This window comes from Ambystoma mexicanum, chromosome 12 (assembly GCF_040938575.1).
Source record: "Ambystoma mexicanum isolate Mex_15411 chromosome 12, UKY_AmexF1_1, whole genome shotgun sequence".
In the NCBI taxonomy this organism is placed as follows: Eukaryota; Metazoa; Chordata; class Amphibia; order Caudata; family Ambystomatidae; genus Ambystoma; species Ambystoma mexicanum.
This window is the reverse complement of record NC_090936.1, coordinates 1,189,987,240-1,190,006,692: the sequence shown is the minus strand read 5'-3', so window position 1 is coordinate 1,190,006,692 and position 19,453 is coordinate 1,189,987,240. Positions and strand designations below refer to the sequence as shown.

Sequence of the window (19,453 nt, the reverse complement as noted above, 5' to 3'; positions counted from 1 at the left end):
TAAAACTGTATCAACTTACCTCCTCCTGAAGATCTACCCTGGTCAGTGCTTGCGTTACCTAAAGATGCAAAGGAGGTACACCTGTGGGGCTTCTTTTGTTTCACCTTTATTATTGGTGATCACTGCTAGTTTAGTAGTAGTTTGGGATGAGTTAGATGACTAAGCCACGGTTCATCCCTGTAGAGCAGTAGTCCTTTCTTCACTGTGCCCACCAGAAAAAATATCACCAAAGGGGAAGCCCTTTTTGTGTTCCTCGTTGGTCAGTGGTGTTCTGAAGAAAGGTTCTGCTTAGCTTGAGGGACACATCATAGAAAGGAGACGATGTATCGCGGACTAAGGTACTTGTGTCTAGCACAAAGTTCTGGTTGTTGCTTTGTTCTCTCATTTCTGTGGCCTGAGTTGTACTTTGTTGTATAGTTTTAGTTTATTTCAGTTTTAAAAGCAAAACCTTCATGAATGACATTATTAAATCTATATGCTGTTAGATTGAGTGTTGGTCATTCAGATAGGCGTAATAAATTGGTGCTGCTTGACTCAATGAGGTCAGCCTTCTTCAGCGGTCCAGTACTTGCTTTCAGACAAAAGCAAATCTGATGAATTTCAGACAAGCCCTTGACTGTTCCGAAATCAACAAAAAAGCCCCATTGCCCTTGGTCAGGCCCTGCCTCGCTTCCGCCAGTGGCATGAATATCTATTTTCTATTCCTCATCAAAGATCCATTTTATTTAATCTTTCACTGAAATGTGTTCTGCTCTCAAGTTTTAATTGGTTCTTTCTCTAACAGTGTTTTTCTTGTTTGTCTGTTGCTTGTGTTCTCTTCTAGGACTTGTGTCAGTTGGTTAACGCTGATGCTCCATACTGGCTTGTTGGGATGACCGAAATGACCAGGACATTTGGTCTCGAACTGCTTGAATCGGTCCTGAATGACTTCCCTCAGGTGTTCTTGCAGGTACATTTTCTCTCCTCTGGCTTTCTTGTTCTCTTCCCAATTTCTAAATATGTATGTTTACATTTATAGATTGGTAAGAAAGGATGTTGATGACAATGTGAAGACCTGGTTTATCAATTATTTTGACAGGCACACTAAAACACATGTGTAGTTTGCTGTGGGAATTACAGGGGGCTCAGGTTAGCTTTTTGCTTTGTTCAAATATCTGTCTGCTGCTTAGATTCTGTCTCTGGCTCAAATCCTGCCAAGGACAGCAGCTGCATGTCTAAGTGGCTGAGCATATAGGAACTCGCTGAGCAGGCAACACTCCTCCAAAAAGGTAGGTTCATTTGAGTTAAAATAGTTCTATCTTGTCAACCGCGCCGCCAGGTTTAATATGTGTAAAAGCAAATGCATTGTAGTGAAAATGTTGACGCTCATCTTAAATACACTCTTTTCTGGTCTCTTGGTACCCAATAGTGGATGGCGAGAATAAATGTTTGATTTTCTCAGAGTTTGAAAGCAACCCTACACTGAGCAGGGATGTTGATCTGCCAGTTCAAGTTGGGAACCAGGAAGAAATCGGGGACAAACTCCTCCTACCCCCACCTGCGAGGCTAAGAACCTTGGGGTCATCTTCGACTCCACACTTTCCTTTTCTGCCCACATCTCTGATGTCTCTAAAAAGTCAAACTTCCAACTACACCTCCTCAGAAGTATTCTGCTTTTCTTCTCCTTCCCCCAGAAGCTCACCGTATCTCGAGCCCTGGTTCTCTCTAGGCTGGATTACTGCAGCCTCTTTCTAAATCTGCCTGCTTCTACTCTCTGCCCTTTGCAACTCATACATAAGAGGACTGCGGGACTTGTTCTGGGCCTCAAGCCCTGGGATCGTATCTCTACAGCCCTTAAATCTCTTAATTGGCTCCCAGTGGTTGCAAGGATAAAATTCAAGACCCTTTGCATTGTTGACAAGGCTTTCTGAGGCCTGGGTCCAAGATACCTTCAGCTGTTTCTCCGTAAATACCTTCCCTCTCGAGCTCTTCGCTCCTCCGCCTCCCACTCCCTCAGGATCATTTGTTTATCAAAGAAACGTGTTGGGGGTAGATCTTTCTTCGGCTGGGACCTCCCTCTGGAATAGCCTCCCTGCCACTCTGAAACTTGAGGACAACCATCTCTGGTTCTGGAAGCACCTCAAGACCTTGGTCTTTGCTTCTGCCTTCACTCTTCCTCTGTCCCCCTGCTGATCTGTTCTGCTTAGGCATTGTGCACCTGGTCACCCTCTGATTTCGGGCCCAGGCACCTGCACTGCCTCCTGGCAATCCTTGGACTTAGGGGCTGTATCTGTAACCCTACAGCCCCCCCCACCTCACCTTCTTCACTGCACTCATCAGACACCCTTGTTCTGCACCTTTAACCTAGCACTTGCCACTTTCTGGCTGCACTACCTTTATGTTTGTTTGTTTTTTCATTCCTATGCTCTGCACTTTCCCCTTCCCCCTTGACCACCTACGCTTTCCTCCCTTCTCTCTCCCCCACACTTGCACATTCTCAATGTCATTCTGCCTAGTAAGATCGTTATTTTGTTCTCCTTTGTTCCCCTCCCTTGCCTCGCCACACTCTGAAACACTGGTGTATTAGCGCGGTACAAGTAAAATATCAATAAAAACTCCCAGGTAGGTTCGAGGGCTACTGGCCCAACACCTTCCCCCAAAAAGGAACGTGGCCCCAGCCAGACAGCAAGTTCAAACTGCGGTTTATTACAGCCAAAACCAACAGGGATCAGTACAAGGATAGAAGAAATCCAAAGACATCTCAACGTCTCCTGGCTCGTAGGCCTTTTTGTACCCTAATGACGTCTGAGTGACATTACGACCTGGTGTCATGATCACTGCTTCCAAGGAGCCAGGATCAGCCCAACGTCCTTGGAAGCAGGCCCCTAACCGTTATCTTAGGCACCAGCCGGTCCCCACTGGGACCTTTTGGACCTTGTCCTGGCGCCGGTGGCACCAGGCTCATCAAAGCCATCGGTCCCGGCACTGGAAGCGCCGGGCTCATAATATGTATGAAGATGCTTGGGTAGACTTACCTGCAGCAGACCATGCTGCTTACTTACCAGCCACATAGGAATCCTCTGTGAACAGGAACTACTTTCTTACCTGGGTGGGGCAAGCTCCACTCCCTGGATACAACACGGGAACTCTTCTGGAACTGGAACTCTTTTCTTACCTAGGCGGGCCGTGGAGGAAGATGCCTCATCACTCCAAGGCTATTTAAACCACACCCGATTGAACAAACGTGCTTCGCGTTATTCTGCATCTGCAGCAGAACGCTCACCGAGTCTGTTCCAGCCTTTCTTCCTTCCGAGCCTGAACCTGCAAGAACAATACTTACCACTCCTGTATCCAGTATTCAGCAGCACCTGCAAAGACAAGAAACAACAGGTTAGCACGGCAACCTTTACACGCAGCGCTTTCCTCACCTGATCCATCGGCAGCGAACATTTCTTCACGCTGCACCTCCGCCTGTGAAGACAAAAGCATTGTTATTACTTACCGGCACTCCGCGAATTCCGGATTTCTTCAACGCTGCAACCCAGCATCTGAAAGACAAACTAAGAGACATTAGACAGGTATTTACTCACGTCCATCGCGCTCGCCACAATAGAACGCCTGCAAATACTCCGGCGTTTTCCAGCATCTCTTCAGCACGAACTCATAGCTGCAAGGGAAAAGAGACAGTTAGAGCGCTTGCATTTACTTACGCATTTCCAAGCGCTTCATTCCAAGGCTCTGGCTCCAACTTCGGCTCTCTTCACATCATCTCCTATCTCAAGAGCCCTGCAAGACAAATAGGAAAAAGCATTATACAGAGTCCTGTTCTATATTAACTTGCCCACGCACCTAAAGACTATAAGGACTAAAAAGGTGTCCGGAAACTCACCGCTCGTGCAGTTAACGACGGTAGCGATCCTCTGATGTCAAGAGGCCTATGCTTCACCAGTGAAGGAACTGGCAACGGCACCCTGCACCAGACGCAGATGGAGAGTCCAGCATTCACCTATCTAAGGTGAGCACGTTGACCTGGGGGCTCTACGGAGAAGCTAGGAAGAGAGAGAGAGAGAGAGAGAGGGACATTCAACAACCCAGATCATTAACCCACATATTCTTTCACCTGCAGAAATCTCACTCTTCTAGTTCGACACACAGTGCGAAGAGGTTCGGCCCCAGAAGCAAATCGAGTCCTGCACATCACTTTTCGGGTCACAGACACCTTCCTGCCAAGACCAGCGCCTCCGTGGGAATCAGGTGAGCGTTACACCTGGGCCCTTCTCCAGAAAACCTATCGGCCTAGTGGATTGGTTGTCAGGATTCTGATAAACTATATGGTTGCCTATATGTGTTGTTCTACTGGCTCTCCCATGTCAGGTGGCTTGCCTGGTCCCTCCCCAAATTACTATCTCTAAACAGTGTTGCAGTGTGAGGGTCTTACCATTGGTTCTTGCCCGTTGTTACGCACCGCTAGGAGCCTGAACTGTGATTGGCTAGAGATGATCTCCCCAGGCCTCGGCTCCGCAATGGTTCTCAGCTCACTGTGTACTTTCTCAAGGTAATAAGAATTACTATGTGTCTACAGTGTAACTTGTGTGCACCACCTTAGACTATGAGGGTGCTCACTCCTCTCTTGCAACACTTGTCTCTTTGTTGCAGGCTTCTGTCTGGCGGTGTGAGATAGACTCTTTCCCAACTCTGGTTTTGATTCATTGTCTGAGTCGGCCGGTTCATGTATTCGGAGACCATGATTTGGAGCTTCTGAAGCTCTGAATGATGAGGAATTATTTGCATTTATTGCAGGTGGCTTTACTGTCGTTTAGGGAATGGAATGTTGTTTGTGTCTGGTGGCCTTGGCAGCAGGTCCTGTCTCACACGTTTGCTCTTGTCCGGCCTAAATTCTTCAACAGCTCAGCTCTTGCTGAGAGGCCTGTGGCCTGCTGTAATTTTCCTATGCCATAACGTGGCTTCTACATGATCGTGCTATTCAAGATTCTCCATATGTTAGTCACACTGGACTGTCAGGTTCCATAGGTGCCCCTGCAATTCCATAAGGTTAATTGCACATAAGCATCAGCAAGCTTTGTTCAGGACCTCCTTGCTTCTTGCGGTTTCTGCGTTGCTGCATTAAGCAAAATAATAAAAGCAATGACAGTGTGCATTTGTATCTGTCCTCTAACTATAGAACCGTACCCTCATGTTCTTCATGCATTAGAGTGTGTGTTTGTGTCCCGATGTGCGGATGGCACGTGTGCTTCCTGTCTAACGCTGCTATGTCGTGGTGTCTCTACCGACGTCAGTGGCTTTGGCTTCTCGGCGCTTTAGTCAATACTGTCAATTGATGTCTCTTTCGTTGTAGCATGAGGTGCTTCGTCCACTCTGGGTAAGGCTTGTACCACACCTGGTCTGTAGTGCTGACTCAATATACTGATCGATTATTGGAGCACTGGGAATTAGTCTGAAATAGTATGGGTGTTCACAATGTCTCCTGGTCTTCTTCTGCGTTATGTACCTTATAGGAGAGGGTGATTTTGCCAATCCCTTTTCAGTTGTCCTGTTGATTGTTGATGCCTATCTAATTACAGGTGCTCTTTCTAAGATGGAAATAACCCTTATGGCCCCTGTCAGCCTAGAAGATCATTACGTGATTTTTATCAAGGTTGTGCTAACCAATAAAATGTTCCAATATGCATGTTGAAATTAGTGTTGATTTTCCAAGTTCAACTTCACCTACAAAAGAGGTTGTCAAGCAATAGATTGTCCACAAAGGTAAGTTTACCACTTATTTATTTAACAATACAGATGCATTAAGATGGAATACTACAAATAAGTAAACGCCCTTGTGGAGAGTCATTTAGGACACAGACACTTTGATGAGATTTCCAAGAAGTATTCATTAACTAATAAATATAAGGTCTACTGTCTGTATTTCGATGAGGTTCCCTACGTATATAAATAACTAAGGTGCTTGTACGTCCTTGGGAAATGTCAGAATTAATGAGTATGCTGTCCAGAAAAATAAATCCCAACTGCCCCTACCACTATTGAAAACCAACTAATGTCAGGAGAATGACGCCTGATGATGCAGTGGTCCGCTTGTAGTTTTAGAAAGTTTCCTCTTAATATCCAATTCCTAGATAGTCTCTGGTCACCTTTCGTATCAAATCATGTAACTCCTATAAAATGTCTTTGGGTTTTCCCTTATCCTTGTGGGGGAAGGGGGTTGCTCTCCAAGTGTACTTTCCTGCACTTACTTTTTGTCTTTTGATCCAGGCTGTTTTCCCTGTAAATCCTTGTGAGGGATATATTTTCTTAGGTGGGTCATCTTTTCTAGCTGAGTAACGTTCTCTATTTTTAGGTTTGGTTTCTCTGGGTTATCTTTTATCTTATCGACATCTTTTAGCTGTACTTTATATTCTCCTTTCTCTGGTGTGTTCCAATTGGAATCTCTTGAACGATGGAATAGTCTCCCCTCTTCCCAGGGTAATACTATCCACTGTTTAACAGTCTCTTTCTCAGGTGTACTTATAATCCTCTTTTTCTTAGTATTACAGTTCAAGTTCATCAACTTTGCATTTTGGACTTTGTCAATTTCACTGGGACGAGTGTCTCCGATTACATAACGAGCCCCGCTTGGCATCCCGTTCTCCCTGTTACCTTTAGTATCACAGGGGGGACGTCTCTGGGGCCTACAGTCGCTCAGTACCTTCTCTTTCTCTCTCTCTCCCTCTCTCTCTTTTTCTCTTTCTCTTTCTCGCCGGTGTCTGACTTTCGCTCTTGTCTCGTCCGGCCTGGTTACCGGTCCGGTGGCTGATATTTTAGCAGGCTAGTGTCGGCAGAGTCAATCGGGCAAGCTGCCCAATTCGTACTCCAGTTTCCTCGGTTTCCGCACTGACTATACACGCTGAGTCTCCAATGTCTGCGCTTCTCGTTCAGAGCAGTTCTGAACTTCGCAGGCTCTGCAGCTCCTCGCAGCTCCGCTTCTCGCCTGTTTTGTGCTGTCAGAGGGCCACCCCTGCTCGCATATGCGTTTCTCGTTCTTGCTCTGATTCAACGTATATTTATTCAACAAATATAGATTCTACCTCCTCGTCACAGTTGATTGGAAGATCCTTGATGGTCATGGCATATGTTAACTTTGCCTTCAGCCCATTCTCTGGAATTGTTGCGGTTTTGCCCATCAGATAGACCTATGTATCCCATCATTGGGAACGTTTTAGGGAGTTCCAGACAGGAACGGGCGTCCTTGTCCCTTAAGGGGGAGTGTCTCCAAGAGAGGTCCTACTTGCCAAGACCCCTAGGGAGCGTCCTGTGAAGCAGGCTCACCGCCCTAACCTCAAAGGGGTATGTTCCACCTTGGGGAGAAAGGACGGATACGCTAGATTCATCACAGTGCAAAGGCACAAGCAGTATCTAAGCTTTCTCACATCTCATGATTTAGTGGCGTTTTCCACCTCTCTTCTCCAACAATCGTATACCTTATTTATTGTTCACTTGTTAGGCGCTTATACAGTAAGTACATTCTGTTTCAAAGGACCCACAGGGGAATAGGGATGGAACATGGTATTGCAATTCATTAAAATACAGTGTTAATACCGGGGAGTAAAGGACTCGCTATGCCTTGTGAGTATTCAGAATGCGCAGCAAGGAAGAGGGCAGTGGGGGGTAAGTGCTGGGGTGCCCGAGCTCATGGGTGAGCCACAGATGAAGTGCAAGGTACGGTAAGTGATACACAGCCTGAAGCTGCATTGGGTGGAAAAGTGCAAGCCTCCAGGCAGAGGATGTGCTGTGGCATGTGCTGAGGTAGACCGAAGCTGGGGTGATTGGATGTCGGGAGGTTAAGGGCCCAGAGGATGCATAAAGGCCCATGACACCAATTACAGCAACTGTGAGATTAGCAGATGAGGGAAGAAGGGAAGGAGGAGGAGAAGAGTAAAGTCTTGAGGTGAAGGAAGTCCTGCTCAAGACGCACAGGGAGGGTGGACGCTGTTCCATAGGAGGGAGCCAGCTGAGGAAAGAGATCGGCCTCCTGCCCCCCCAGAGGAATGTAGAGGTCTAGAAGGAGAGTATTTAGTAAGAGGGAGTTGCAGGAAGTGTGGTGCCCGGCCCCAGACAGCCTTGTGGATGATGCAGAGGGATTTTAATTTCATCCGTGCAGCAACCGGGAGCCAGTGAAGACTTTTTAGGGCAGGAGAGATGTGGTCCCTGGGTTTAAGGCCAAGGATAAGTCTTGCTGCCCTATTCTGGATGATTAATGATATTGGTTTGAGGTCTCTCAAACTTTCTCATACTTCCACAGGCACCTCGTGTGTCAGTTAACCACTTAATTGAAAAGTAATTTCTGTGTGAGTTTAGCTGCCTAAGTGAGACTCGTAGGAAAAAGTGGACATTTCTTGAAATGGCTTCAGTCAAGAAGTCAAGATTTGTGGCTCCAAGGATCCAGGAGTTGTTGATTTCTTCAAATGATATGGTTACTGGTTAGGGTTCTACTTCAGAGCCACATGTTGGGGACTGGCTGAATTCCTCCTTATCCCCAAACCGTTCTCGCATGGGGACGGTAACTGAGCACAATGACTGTGCAACAGCAATCCTCAAGCTCTCGGGCATAGAAAGTGAGTTCAAGACTGTGTGGCTATAGGGGGGAGGGATGCAGAAATAGTAGTATGTAGTTTCTTTATACTCTTATGTCCCTCTCCCTTTCCTCCTTACTTATGGGATGCCGTCCTTGGGGAGGTAATGGGACTGGAGCTTGATGTGGAGCAACAGTGAAGACTAAAATAAAATGGATGCGGCTGTATATACACAGGCATAGACTGAGCACAGGGCATATCCCCTGCATATCCTCCACACCTCAACCTCATGATTTCACTCGCATATATTCAGATTTCCAATAGTAGGCACATTTGTTGATGCTGCTGTAGTATTTTTCCTACATATTTCTTGCATCAGTCAGTTTCTTTTTTTAGATTGTTTAAGTTATTGTAGTAAGGGCTTTTTCTGTTTGTTTTCTAAGAGTATTGGAAAGTTTTCTAACGGACTAGATTGTCCAGGGTATGTATCCATTTGCTGAGTGTGTATTTATCCATTTGCTGAGTGTGTAGACCCCTGCAGAATATTGGGGGGAGTAGGGGTGTGTATCACAAGGTTCCACCTGTGACTGGGAAGGACGCCAAGGCTGTATGTCTCTATTCACTGTTGGACGTTTCTTTATTCATTTTAGCATACATTGTTAACTGAACGTTCTTTAGGCGCAAAATACATCATAAATTATTCCAATAAACAGATGACATATAGGAGATATATATATATTTCCTCAGTAGTATTTGTTGTGCTAATGCATCCTTTACTATGAAAATTATCATTTTATGAATTTAATAGCAAGCAATAAAAAAACAGTCTGTTTTTTTACATATAGTGTTGTCGCATAATTACTGTGTCACAAAGCTGCATCCGGGGGACAGAGAGGCCTTGACTGGGGAGAGGTGTACTGTCAGTCTGCAATCTGGGTCCGGGCAAAGGTGGCTGGTGCCGTTTTCAATGTAGTAAGTTTGATATTGGGGTGGGGTTTCTCGTCTGATGCTCTAGATAGTTTTAGAATCACTTCTTCCCATTGAATCAGTGTCCCCTGCTTGGTGTGTGTGGATCCCTGAGCATTTTCTCTCAATATGGCTACCTCCACTCTCGCCCATCATTGTGTGTCTGTCGCCCATAGTCTAATGGTAGGGGGACTCAGACTTCCACACCATGGCTATCCTTTTGACGGCTGTATAGGATAGATTTACAAATGTACTTAGGCCCATTTTATTGTCTGCTTCCGGTCTTAGACCCACTAGGCTGTCAGTGGGATCTCTGGATACTGGTGCCACTCCTGTTTCTTTTTAGTATACTTTGCGATTTTCTCCTAGAAGAGAGCAAAGCTTGGAAATTCCCAAAACATGTAGATCAGGCCTGCATTTTGGAAGCTGCATCTGTGGCAGCATTGTGGGGAGGCATTGCATAGTCATGATAATCTGTGAGGAGTTAAGTAGGTTCTTTGCAAGAGATTGTACTGGATTGCCCTTGGCCTTTGGTTACGGGACACCATTTTAGGGTGTAGCTTCAGAGAGCATCATATCCTCCCCCAAACCCCTATAGTTCAAATCGCATGCATCTCCCATATTGTTTGTATTTGCTGTATCAATGTTGTCAGCATTCTGAGTCCGACTCCTAGCGGGAGGTTTGGGAACTATCTTCAGTTTTTACATGTTTAGAGCCATACCCGGGTACTGAATATCGGTGTCATGGGGCTAGTTGTTGTTTATTAAGGAATATGTGTCACAGATGGCCTAATGAATACACCATCTACCAGAGACAGTTGAAGGGTTTTTATAGTTTTGTTCAACAGTGTGCCTAATGGCCATTCCTCTCACTCCAACCTATTAAGGGGCTATTTCACCCTAACCAAGGTATCCCTCAACGTCCGACTGGTACTAGAGATAGGTAACCGATACTGTCTAAAGAGCTATCTGACTGCTGGCGATTACCTAAAGCTTTTTCTATCTGAACTTCCTCATGGAACAATCTATGGGTTCCGATCAACTGGATTTCCCCGGGGAATGACTTGTGCCTTTCAGACACCCTGGGTGTTAGGGAGAATTCTCTGATCAGGCTAATTTCCCAAACCTAGTGAGTCACCCAGCAGCTTTGCAGGATTTTTGGGGTTTGTTTTTTTCTCCTGCTAAGAGTGAGACTCTCTTACTCCCACTCTTAGGCATGATTTGAGGTATGTCTTTGACTCTTTGTGTGCTTATGAGCCATGGGGTTCCTTTTTACTCCATAGGGTATCATCTGTTTTTCTGCATGTGTGGTACACAGCACCCTCAGTGCAGTACCACAGGGGTGTCGCAGTGACCCCCAAACATAGACTCCATACCCTGGGACTGACTACTGTCTCCCAGGGCATGTAAAGTCACCATTGGCTTTACTAGTCCAAAATTGTGAACAGAACCAGTACAAACCATCATATTGTGGAAGTACTGGTAAGGGGTAATTCGATTGCCCCTGGGTCTGTTTTCGAGGGGGCACTGTCCCGTCCCCCCCCCTCGTCAAGTTTCTGGCTGGTGGCAGTGGTTACCACACGAAATATTCCACTGGAATATTCTCTATGGGATTTTCCCATTCATTTTAAACGCACCACCTTTTGGTGCAATGTTAAAGATACCGCTGGTTTAATTATTTAATAAATCAACGGTTGGGTCTTTTTGCCAGAACTCGATTCTAAAATGGCGTTTGTGTGCGTCTCTGTAACTCTGACCAAGGTCGAGCCCTTTGTTCCACTATTTTGGCAGGCTTCGCCACAGAAGCCCTCCAAGTGGTGCCACTCTGTCTGGGCTCCATAGGAAGGGTGGAGGGGGGAATAGGCACCGTGGACTGCGTTGCCTTAGCAACCCAAGTCGCACTCCACTCTGATTGGCCCAGTGGTGAGCCGTCCGTCTGTCTGGCTCACCACTTGGCATGTGTGATTGACAGCTAGGCTGATGAATGGGTGTTTTTCTGCATAAAAGCAGGGCCTTTGGGACTGGAACTTCAGAAGTCGCCACAGGACCTAAGAATCCGAAGAGGGACGAAGCTGAGCCATCTGCAACCACGACACCACCGGTGAAGCCCTGCTGCAGCTACCTCACCACTTTCCCGACGACAAGAGAAGATCTTCTGCTGGACGAGTCTTCTTCCTCTGAGCTGGTGGGACCAACCAGTTTACCCTTTTCGCCTTCCAAAGACGGCCCTTGGTCGACTCGCCCGTGCCAAGCACCCCGGGGGCCGGATAGCCAAGCTCACCACTTTTGACAGCGAATAAAAGGACCGCACCTTTTAATCGGGAACTAAGCGGCTGGTTTCATCCCTGTGCAGTGCAAGGACTCCACCTTTCCTCCTCGACAAGATCTTCTCTTCCCCTGGTCGGAACCACGAACCTCAACCACTGCCAGGAACAACTGCCCCTGCTGGAGCTTCCTTTCTCTTAAGGTACTGTGTCCCGTCTGGCCTCCCCTTTCTACAGATTGCTAAAAGTGACCCTTAAATCCTTGGCTTCTAAACTGGGTTGGCTCCAGGCCTTCTAACTATATCTTTTGACTCACCCCAACCTCTTTTGAACACTCTGCAAAGACTTTCAGTGCACTTTAAACGTGTGATCCTGGGCACATTTCGCTTTGCTCCATTTAAAGTGGGCCAGGCCTATGAACTTTGGCTCTACAGTATAACCTGCCTTTCTCCCCTTGCTCTGAACTCTTAAAAGTGTTGGGAACTGTTTATATTTTAAACTCTGCCTTTTCTCTCCCTTTTTAACCTAAACTATTGGAGTGCCATCTAGGTTAAGCACTCACTTCTGTCTTAACAAATAGTTGTGCTTTAACCCTGGCTTGTCTGATAGTTATCAAGGGAGGTGTGTATACTTACCTGACTGTGTTTTTTAGATTACTTTTAATTAAGAGTGCTAGTGTATTACCTAAAGTGTGTTTTAAATAAATAACTATATACTTTTTATACAAAGCTCTGGTCAGTGTTTGTTTGCTCTACTGTGTTTTGGCCCTATTGTGTTTACTCTGCATACTGCCCTACTCTTCTTGAGAGAAGTCTGACTGCTCAGCCACAGCTACCAGGTAAATCTGGGTGGTGCAGACTGCTACCAAGTGGGTTTACTGCTGCTCCTGTAATCTTAATCTTTTTGCAGTGTTCCCCAAGGGAACTGCACAGGATTCTGCCTAACACTGGGTTTCAACCTTGCTGTTCTTCCACACCCTTATGCTATCTACTACCCACCCTCTTTTACTTCTACTCTCCTTCCTCCTACTCAGTCTCCTCTGACTCTCCATCACACTCTATATACTGACACTACTCTCCCTGCCATTACTCTCCCCTCTCCACATCACTACTCTCCCCACAACTACCCTCCCCAAAACTAATCTCCACATTCTCCTCTGCACATCACTACTCTCCCCTCTGCACACGACAACTCTGCACGCCATTACTCTCCCAGCTGCACACCATTACTCTTCCCCTCTCCACCTACTACCTGCAACTACTCTCCTGCGCACATCACTACTCTTCCATGTCCACACTGACTCTCCTCCCACCTTTCTTTCACATTCACCCACCCATCACTTCCCCATGCGCCATTGCATGCACTCCCTACTGCTCCTACCTCTCCACTCATACCACGCACATTCACTCAGTGCCATTTCAGCAACCAATACCTCACCTTGCATACAGCATGTATAATCCTACTCTGTGCTCCTACGCACCATCCTTCCTCTGCCTGGGCTCTTGGAGCACCTCTGCCTCCTCTGACTTCACCCTTTCTCCCAGCTCTACTTTTAAACGTCCCTCTTTCTCACCATTTGCCATCCTTCCCTCTTGGTTCCGCTGGCCAATCTTTACCTACTCTCCCACCTGGGAAGGGGTATGTACAAGAGGATATGAGAGGGGGGTGCTGTGTTTTGGCAGCGGCTGCCTGCGTTGATGGGTTATGGCATCCAATGTCCAGTTTGTGTGAGGGTCTTGCTGGCCTGTTTGTTCGCTTGGTTGCCTGGGAAACATTACTGTGGCCCTCTCCCAGATGAGCGCAATGTCTACAGAGCTCTCGTTTTGTGTGCTGTCCTCTTCTACTTCTGATTCGTCTGGTGGCTCTCCACTGCTGAGCTGCTGATTGCTGTTTTCCGGATCGCAGAGTGACTTCACATACTGCCAGTAGCTGTTTTCAGGCTCTGTCACTTGGGAAAACTGATTGGTAAAGATGCATTTCCTCGCAGGGAATGCTGGACGATGTAATTTTTTTTAAACCACAGAAAAAACCTGGCCACCATCATGCGGGAAAGGTATTGTATGATTATTTTTTTATGGTACAGTGGGTAATCAACCTGCCACTATATGAAGGGACAGGGAGTGTGGCCCTCCTTACTGCCACATCCCCCCCTCTTGTTAGGGCCCGCTCAGGTCTCCACCCTGGTAAATCGCCCCAGCCTTTGAGGGGTCCCAATTCCTTCCTGACAATGTAACGTATTGACCTGTCATATATGTCAAAATAATTAAGTAACTGAAATGAAAGGTAATATTCTCAAATAAAACAAAGGTCAGGATGCTTTTTATTAAAGGGAACTGGTTCCTATTAATTCCTTCTTGTCTGATGTCTCTTCCACAAAATACAGGTTCCTAGGCCTCCCTGTCCAATTTCATGCAGATCCAAGTTCATCCCAGCGTAGTGGACTTTAGTGCTCCCAAATCCCTCTTCAGTGGGCAGCCCCATGGTGGGTTTGAGTGTTCCCGAACCCTTTTTCCATTGAATGGTTATTGTGGGTTTCTGGGTAACCCTGTGACTGCTACCCTTGTGATCTTTCTATTGCTGAGGTCAGCGCCCTTACCCCCCTATCTTTACTACTACCACCGCTTGCTACTGCGTAGACCTGTGTGGTCCACCAGAACCTTCCTACTCTTGCTGCCTACGTATTGGTCTTATTACTCCACCTCAGTCTTTCATCCACCACCTGGTGTTCTTGACATCGCCCCCCTCAGGCTGTTACCACCTGATCTATTTTGGGTCCTTCTCTTCACTGTTGTCTCCAATCCATCTCCCACATGGGGCACTGCATTGTTTGGGGGTATCCTCTTCTGCCACTGATATTACACCTCCAAACTCCCCTGTACCATATTCAGTATCACCTCCATCTTGGGGTATACCTCCCACAACCCCCACTCTGTCCTCCTAATATTACCTCCTGTAGTCAGTTGTCATAACTTCCCATTGTACTATGTAAGGGAAATGAGCCACAAAGGATTAAGATGGTCTGGCTGCATCCTGATGCAACTTTTAGAGGGATCTATGCTGCTCGCTATTTCCCCAGAGGCATTATAGTATCCTTTAAGAACCATTGTGAGGTCATGTGGGGAATGGTGTAAAACACAGTTCCTAGGCACCCTTATTGACGGTCTCTGCTACTTGAGAACTGGAGCCATGAATAATCTGCTTCAGTAAAACGAACTGGCATATCCAGGAGACCTTTCATTAGGAACCCTGATACTTAATAACGGGAGATCCAGTTAGGGAATACAACCAACAACGAATTTTGTGAACTTGCAGCATTACTGAAGCCGCAAGAGGAGACCATCTGCTGCTTAACTGATACGAATCGAGAGAGCAGTGGTGTGCGCTTCGCACTGTAACACCCACAGCACTTCAGAGTCCTCCGCTGCACAGGGCAACCTCGGAAGGCCAAGGAACTGGAGTGCTAGAAATAAACCTCCTAGATTGTGCCGCATGACACAAACATTTTAGTAATGCAAACAATTACAGAACCCCTAGGGAATAATCAACCAGATTCAAACATACCTCATGTTAAAGGGAGTAATGGGAATACTGCCCCAACACAGTAACTACAAAATGGGCAGGAAGGAGATCTATCGAGTAACCCTGAGGAGACAGACTTGTTTGTTTGTGCTCCCTTGGTGCAAGAGGAGACTCCTAAATAAATAATAGGACTGATACTTGGAAAATAATCGGGCAAGCTTGGAAAAGTATCCAAGAGACCAGGTATGGAGCGGCGGTCATTCTGTTTGGCTTGGATAACATGTAAAGAACAAGTCGTCATGGTGCTGGAGAAGCACTTCCCTCATCTTGAGGGAATTGGAAGGCCTAAGGCTGTGGCAATCCATCAACGACCCCAAGGGAACTAAAGGCAAGACCTGACCCGTGGCAGGAGGGCATCATAATATTGGCTGCCTGACGGATGACCCTTAAGATGGTGGGGACGGGAGTGTACCCATCTATACAGTTATGTCTGAAATTGTGAATCCCTCCAAAGCCAAGGTCTAGGAGGCACCTGGCTTGATAGCTGAAAAAGCAGAAGTCTAAAAGGGGCCTCTGTATCCTGATGGGGGTAAGGTCTGTGCCAAATCCCTGTTCTGAAGCCTGTAAAACACCCAAGGGAGAAATCCACAGAAAGGGCTTGAGAAACCAATGGAAAGTAGAGTGGCCTGAGAGAGAGCAGTCGCTGAATTACAGCTTCAAGAACCTTTCCAGAAGCATACTTATGTTGTGTTCTATTTAACTGGGGATGGACTTTGAAGAGTAGGTTAAGATTTTTGCTTTGGGTCACACTTTGGAACATGTCATTTATTAGCGTAGGGCAGCCTGGAGGCTAAAGAATTGTAAGAATAGGTGTTGGAAGTTTTCATTGACCATTTTTTGGAGACTTTGTTTTATAGCCTATGGTGTCCCAGGACAGGACAAGTACCTTTGCGTTAAAGAACTTTATATTAAAGGGAAACCCACTTAGTATGTCACTGCCAAGCTCTGATGTTAGCCACTCATATTCCCCCTTGGATTTAACCAACTCCTGCTGTTCATTGATTCATGCCACCTCCACTTGACTTCCTCTCCTGGGTGCTGATAATACCACTGCCTCGTGTAATCACCCTGCTGATGTAACCACTTCCTCAGTCACTCCACTAATTCTCACCACCTCCTTCTTAGCCCCACCACCACCACCACCTTCTCTCTGCTCCCACCCTTTAATGGTACCACTTCCCCCTTAACCCTTGGAGCTCTCTCGAGCTCGTCCTGCTCGCCACTGCTACATTCTCTCCACGCTCCGGTGTCTCTCCAGATTCTTCAGCCAATCTCGAGCATTCTCCAAACACGAGGCTGGATGTTTTTAAACTGTGTGCCCTCCTTGTTGTGGGTGGTGTTTTAAGTGAGAGGCGGCACTTGTGGCTTGTAATTGAGTGAGGGCTGGAATTTGCTTTTGTCCTGAGTGCACTTTAGCCTATTTTGGGCTCACGAGGCTAGACCAAACCTATAATTGGCCTGTCTGCCATCTTGGACATGAGGACTTTGTTTCTGTATTGAGATTAGGTGTGTAGTAAACAAGCAGCATTGTATCACCAGTGTGAAAAACTCTTGCAATGTCTCAGCCTTTTTTTCCCACGGTGAACTTCCAGCGTTTGGTGAGGTCACGGACTGAACACATTGCATCGTCGGATGCTACAAAGTGATTCCTTTGTGTTGGGTGATATTGCAACTGTATCAAAACATTTGCTCCCATTGCCACACATAAACACTTGCCTTAAAGGGAAAGCCGTCTTTTTCTTTGTTGGATCTTTGGTCTGTCTAGAGCAAACTTTAGGCTCTCTCAATAGGCGTGGGATTGCACAAGTCTTGCCTTGCTGGGTCACACAAGGGTTGTGGGCTGGACCTGTGCCTTCAGGCCCCCAAGGCTAACCTGCCCTCCTTGGGTGGGGAAGGGTCTAGAACGGAGATATGTCACTGTGGCTGTCCTTGGTTGTTTGAGGGTGACTAAGGTGAGGTGACCAGTGCATTCTTCTCCAACCACCCTTTAGTCCAACACCCACCTTTTCAGTGCCTTAAACCAGTCTCAGGGACTTTCTGGGGCTGCTGCTTCAAGGGTTGTAAGTAGATTTATAATTTAAATGCCCTTAGCCATGGCGAGCTGCCTTGATACATCTAGTAAGTGTGATGGATGAAGATTTTGAATATCATAGAACTCTTTTTCTTACCAAAGCTGGTGTCAGTTTCCATTTCAACCAATAAATGGTTCTCCCCACATGCTTACTTAACCCATCTTCTGATGAGGAGAGAGTTGTGCCCCATCTTGACTTAGGCTGTGCATTGAAGTTTCTTGCAAGACTTCTGTTCCCAGGTGGATTGTCTTGTTTACTCAATTGCTATGTGCACCACGGTTGCCCTATTGTTGAAGGTATTCATGCTCACACTGAATGCCAGCTGTGGATCATGCACATGTGTTTTTCTATTGACATTTTGTATGCATTCTATTCTGGATACCTGTTCCAGGGTGAATGTCCAGTTTGGTCGAGACATTTTTGAAAAAAAATCTGTATGGGAGACCAGCAGTGGGTGCGGACTGGATGGGTGCTTGATCTACGGTCTCCCTCGCTCTACAGCAAAAGAAGGCAAAACATTTCATTAAAGCTGTGCAACTGGGTATAAAAAGCTCAAAAGTGGCGAAAAGAAGGCATGTAGGAACGACCTGACGGGCGGAAGGTGAATTGGCCCATGGAAGGCAGACAGCAGATTACTGCGGCCAGCTGAGACTTCAAGGCCCAGGGAGCATGGCCGCTGATGGGCTTTCAGCGCTGCTTGGTACTAACCCTGAGGAGCCTACCAAACGATCTGGGAAGCAGCGGCCGGGGCTCGCAGCCTGTTGGAACCAGTGTGTGGCTGTTCCCCAGCCCTGGCTAAGAGAAGAGAAGAGCAGCGCATGGGCAGGGAGAAAGAGCAGCATCGGGGGAGTTGTGGCCTGCTGGCGGCAGAGCTTTGGCACCTGGGCCTTGCCGCATTACACCACAGCACACAGACCGCCCAGGTAGGCTTCAGTGCACGATTGGGGGGCACTCCCCATACTGCTCGGCGAATTAAGGAGCCTCACACACGGACAGCAGCGGGGTACTTGGACTGGCGTGGGTCTCCACACGGCAAGCCAGGATAGCCAGAACGTTGGTGGGATTGAGGGTGAAGAATACAGTTGCACCAGCACAGTGACCCCAACCCTCCTCCCCATCCTGAGATGAGCGGGGTAAGTTAGTGGGGGCCCTAGAAGGCATAATAACTAATGAATACTGACTGCAGGAGGGGAGCCTGCTGCGCAGCCAGTACCCAGGGCTCGGGTGGGGGGGAGAGACCGCTGTACAAGGTCCGACACTCCGCAGAGTAGTAGTGCCATTTTCCCCTGTGCTACCAACTGCTTGGAGGGCAGACAGAGGGAAACGTGGACCCCTCAACCAGAGGGAAATGGGGCCTCCCCGCCCACCCCCACGGGAAGCGGCTCAACAAGAAGTGAAGGTCAACGCAGTGGGCCAACGCACCATGGACCCGGGGACAAGTGTACCGTTGAGTGGATTTTGCAGGGTGGCACCCGAGGAATTTGTGGTGAATGTTTCATGGACCCAAGGCATAGCGGACGTCAGAGAGGCCTCCATGAAAGGCGACATCTGTATGCTACTGGAGGAGATCCGCTCAATAAAATCAGGCCTGACTGGTGCAATAATAGACGTGCAGGGGTGAGTTGGTGGGGTCGAAGAGAAGATTGAGGCCATTGAAAATTATCAACAGTCAGTAGACCTGATAGAGATGAGAGTTGAAGGCCGTATGCAGGACCTTTAACAGAGGGAAAGGGACTTGGCCTTGCCAACCTTGAGAACCGGAAACCGAGATCAAATATGAGAATCTTGGGCATGAAGGAGTTGCAAGCAGAATCCACCAGGGCGCTTGAACAACAGGTGACGCTGTTGGTGAGAGGCCTCTTTGAAGTCCCACCAGACCCAGAGATTTCTTTCAACATAGACACATAGGAGGGGGAGGTTAGCGGGGGGCCCATCCAATGGTTCCAGGTCAGTCCTCCCCAAATGCCAGTATTACAAGCAAAAGGTTGAACTATTACCGAGAGCCAGGGCCAAAGGTGAGATCGAC

The 19,453-nt window shown here is 47.3% G+C and overlaps 1 protein-coding gene across 2 annotated transcripts in view; it reads left to right on the top strand.

Moving 5' to 3' along the window:
* MON2 (MON2 homolog, regulator of endosome-to-Golgi trafficking) overlaps nucleotides 1-19,453 on the top strand; it is a 1,155,350-nt gene that overhangs the window by 357,072 nt on the left and 778,825 nt on the right. For both annotated transcript variants that reach the window (XM_069629845.1, XM_069629844.1), the window contains exon 7: nucleotides 824-949. In XM_069629845.1, the coding sequence (XP_069485946.1) occupies nucleotides 824-949 (126 nt within the window). The remainder of the gene's footprint in view (nucleotides 1-823; nucleotides 950-19,453) is intronic.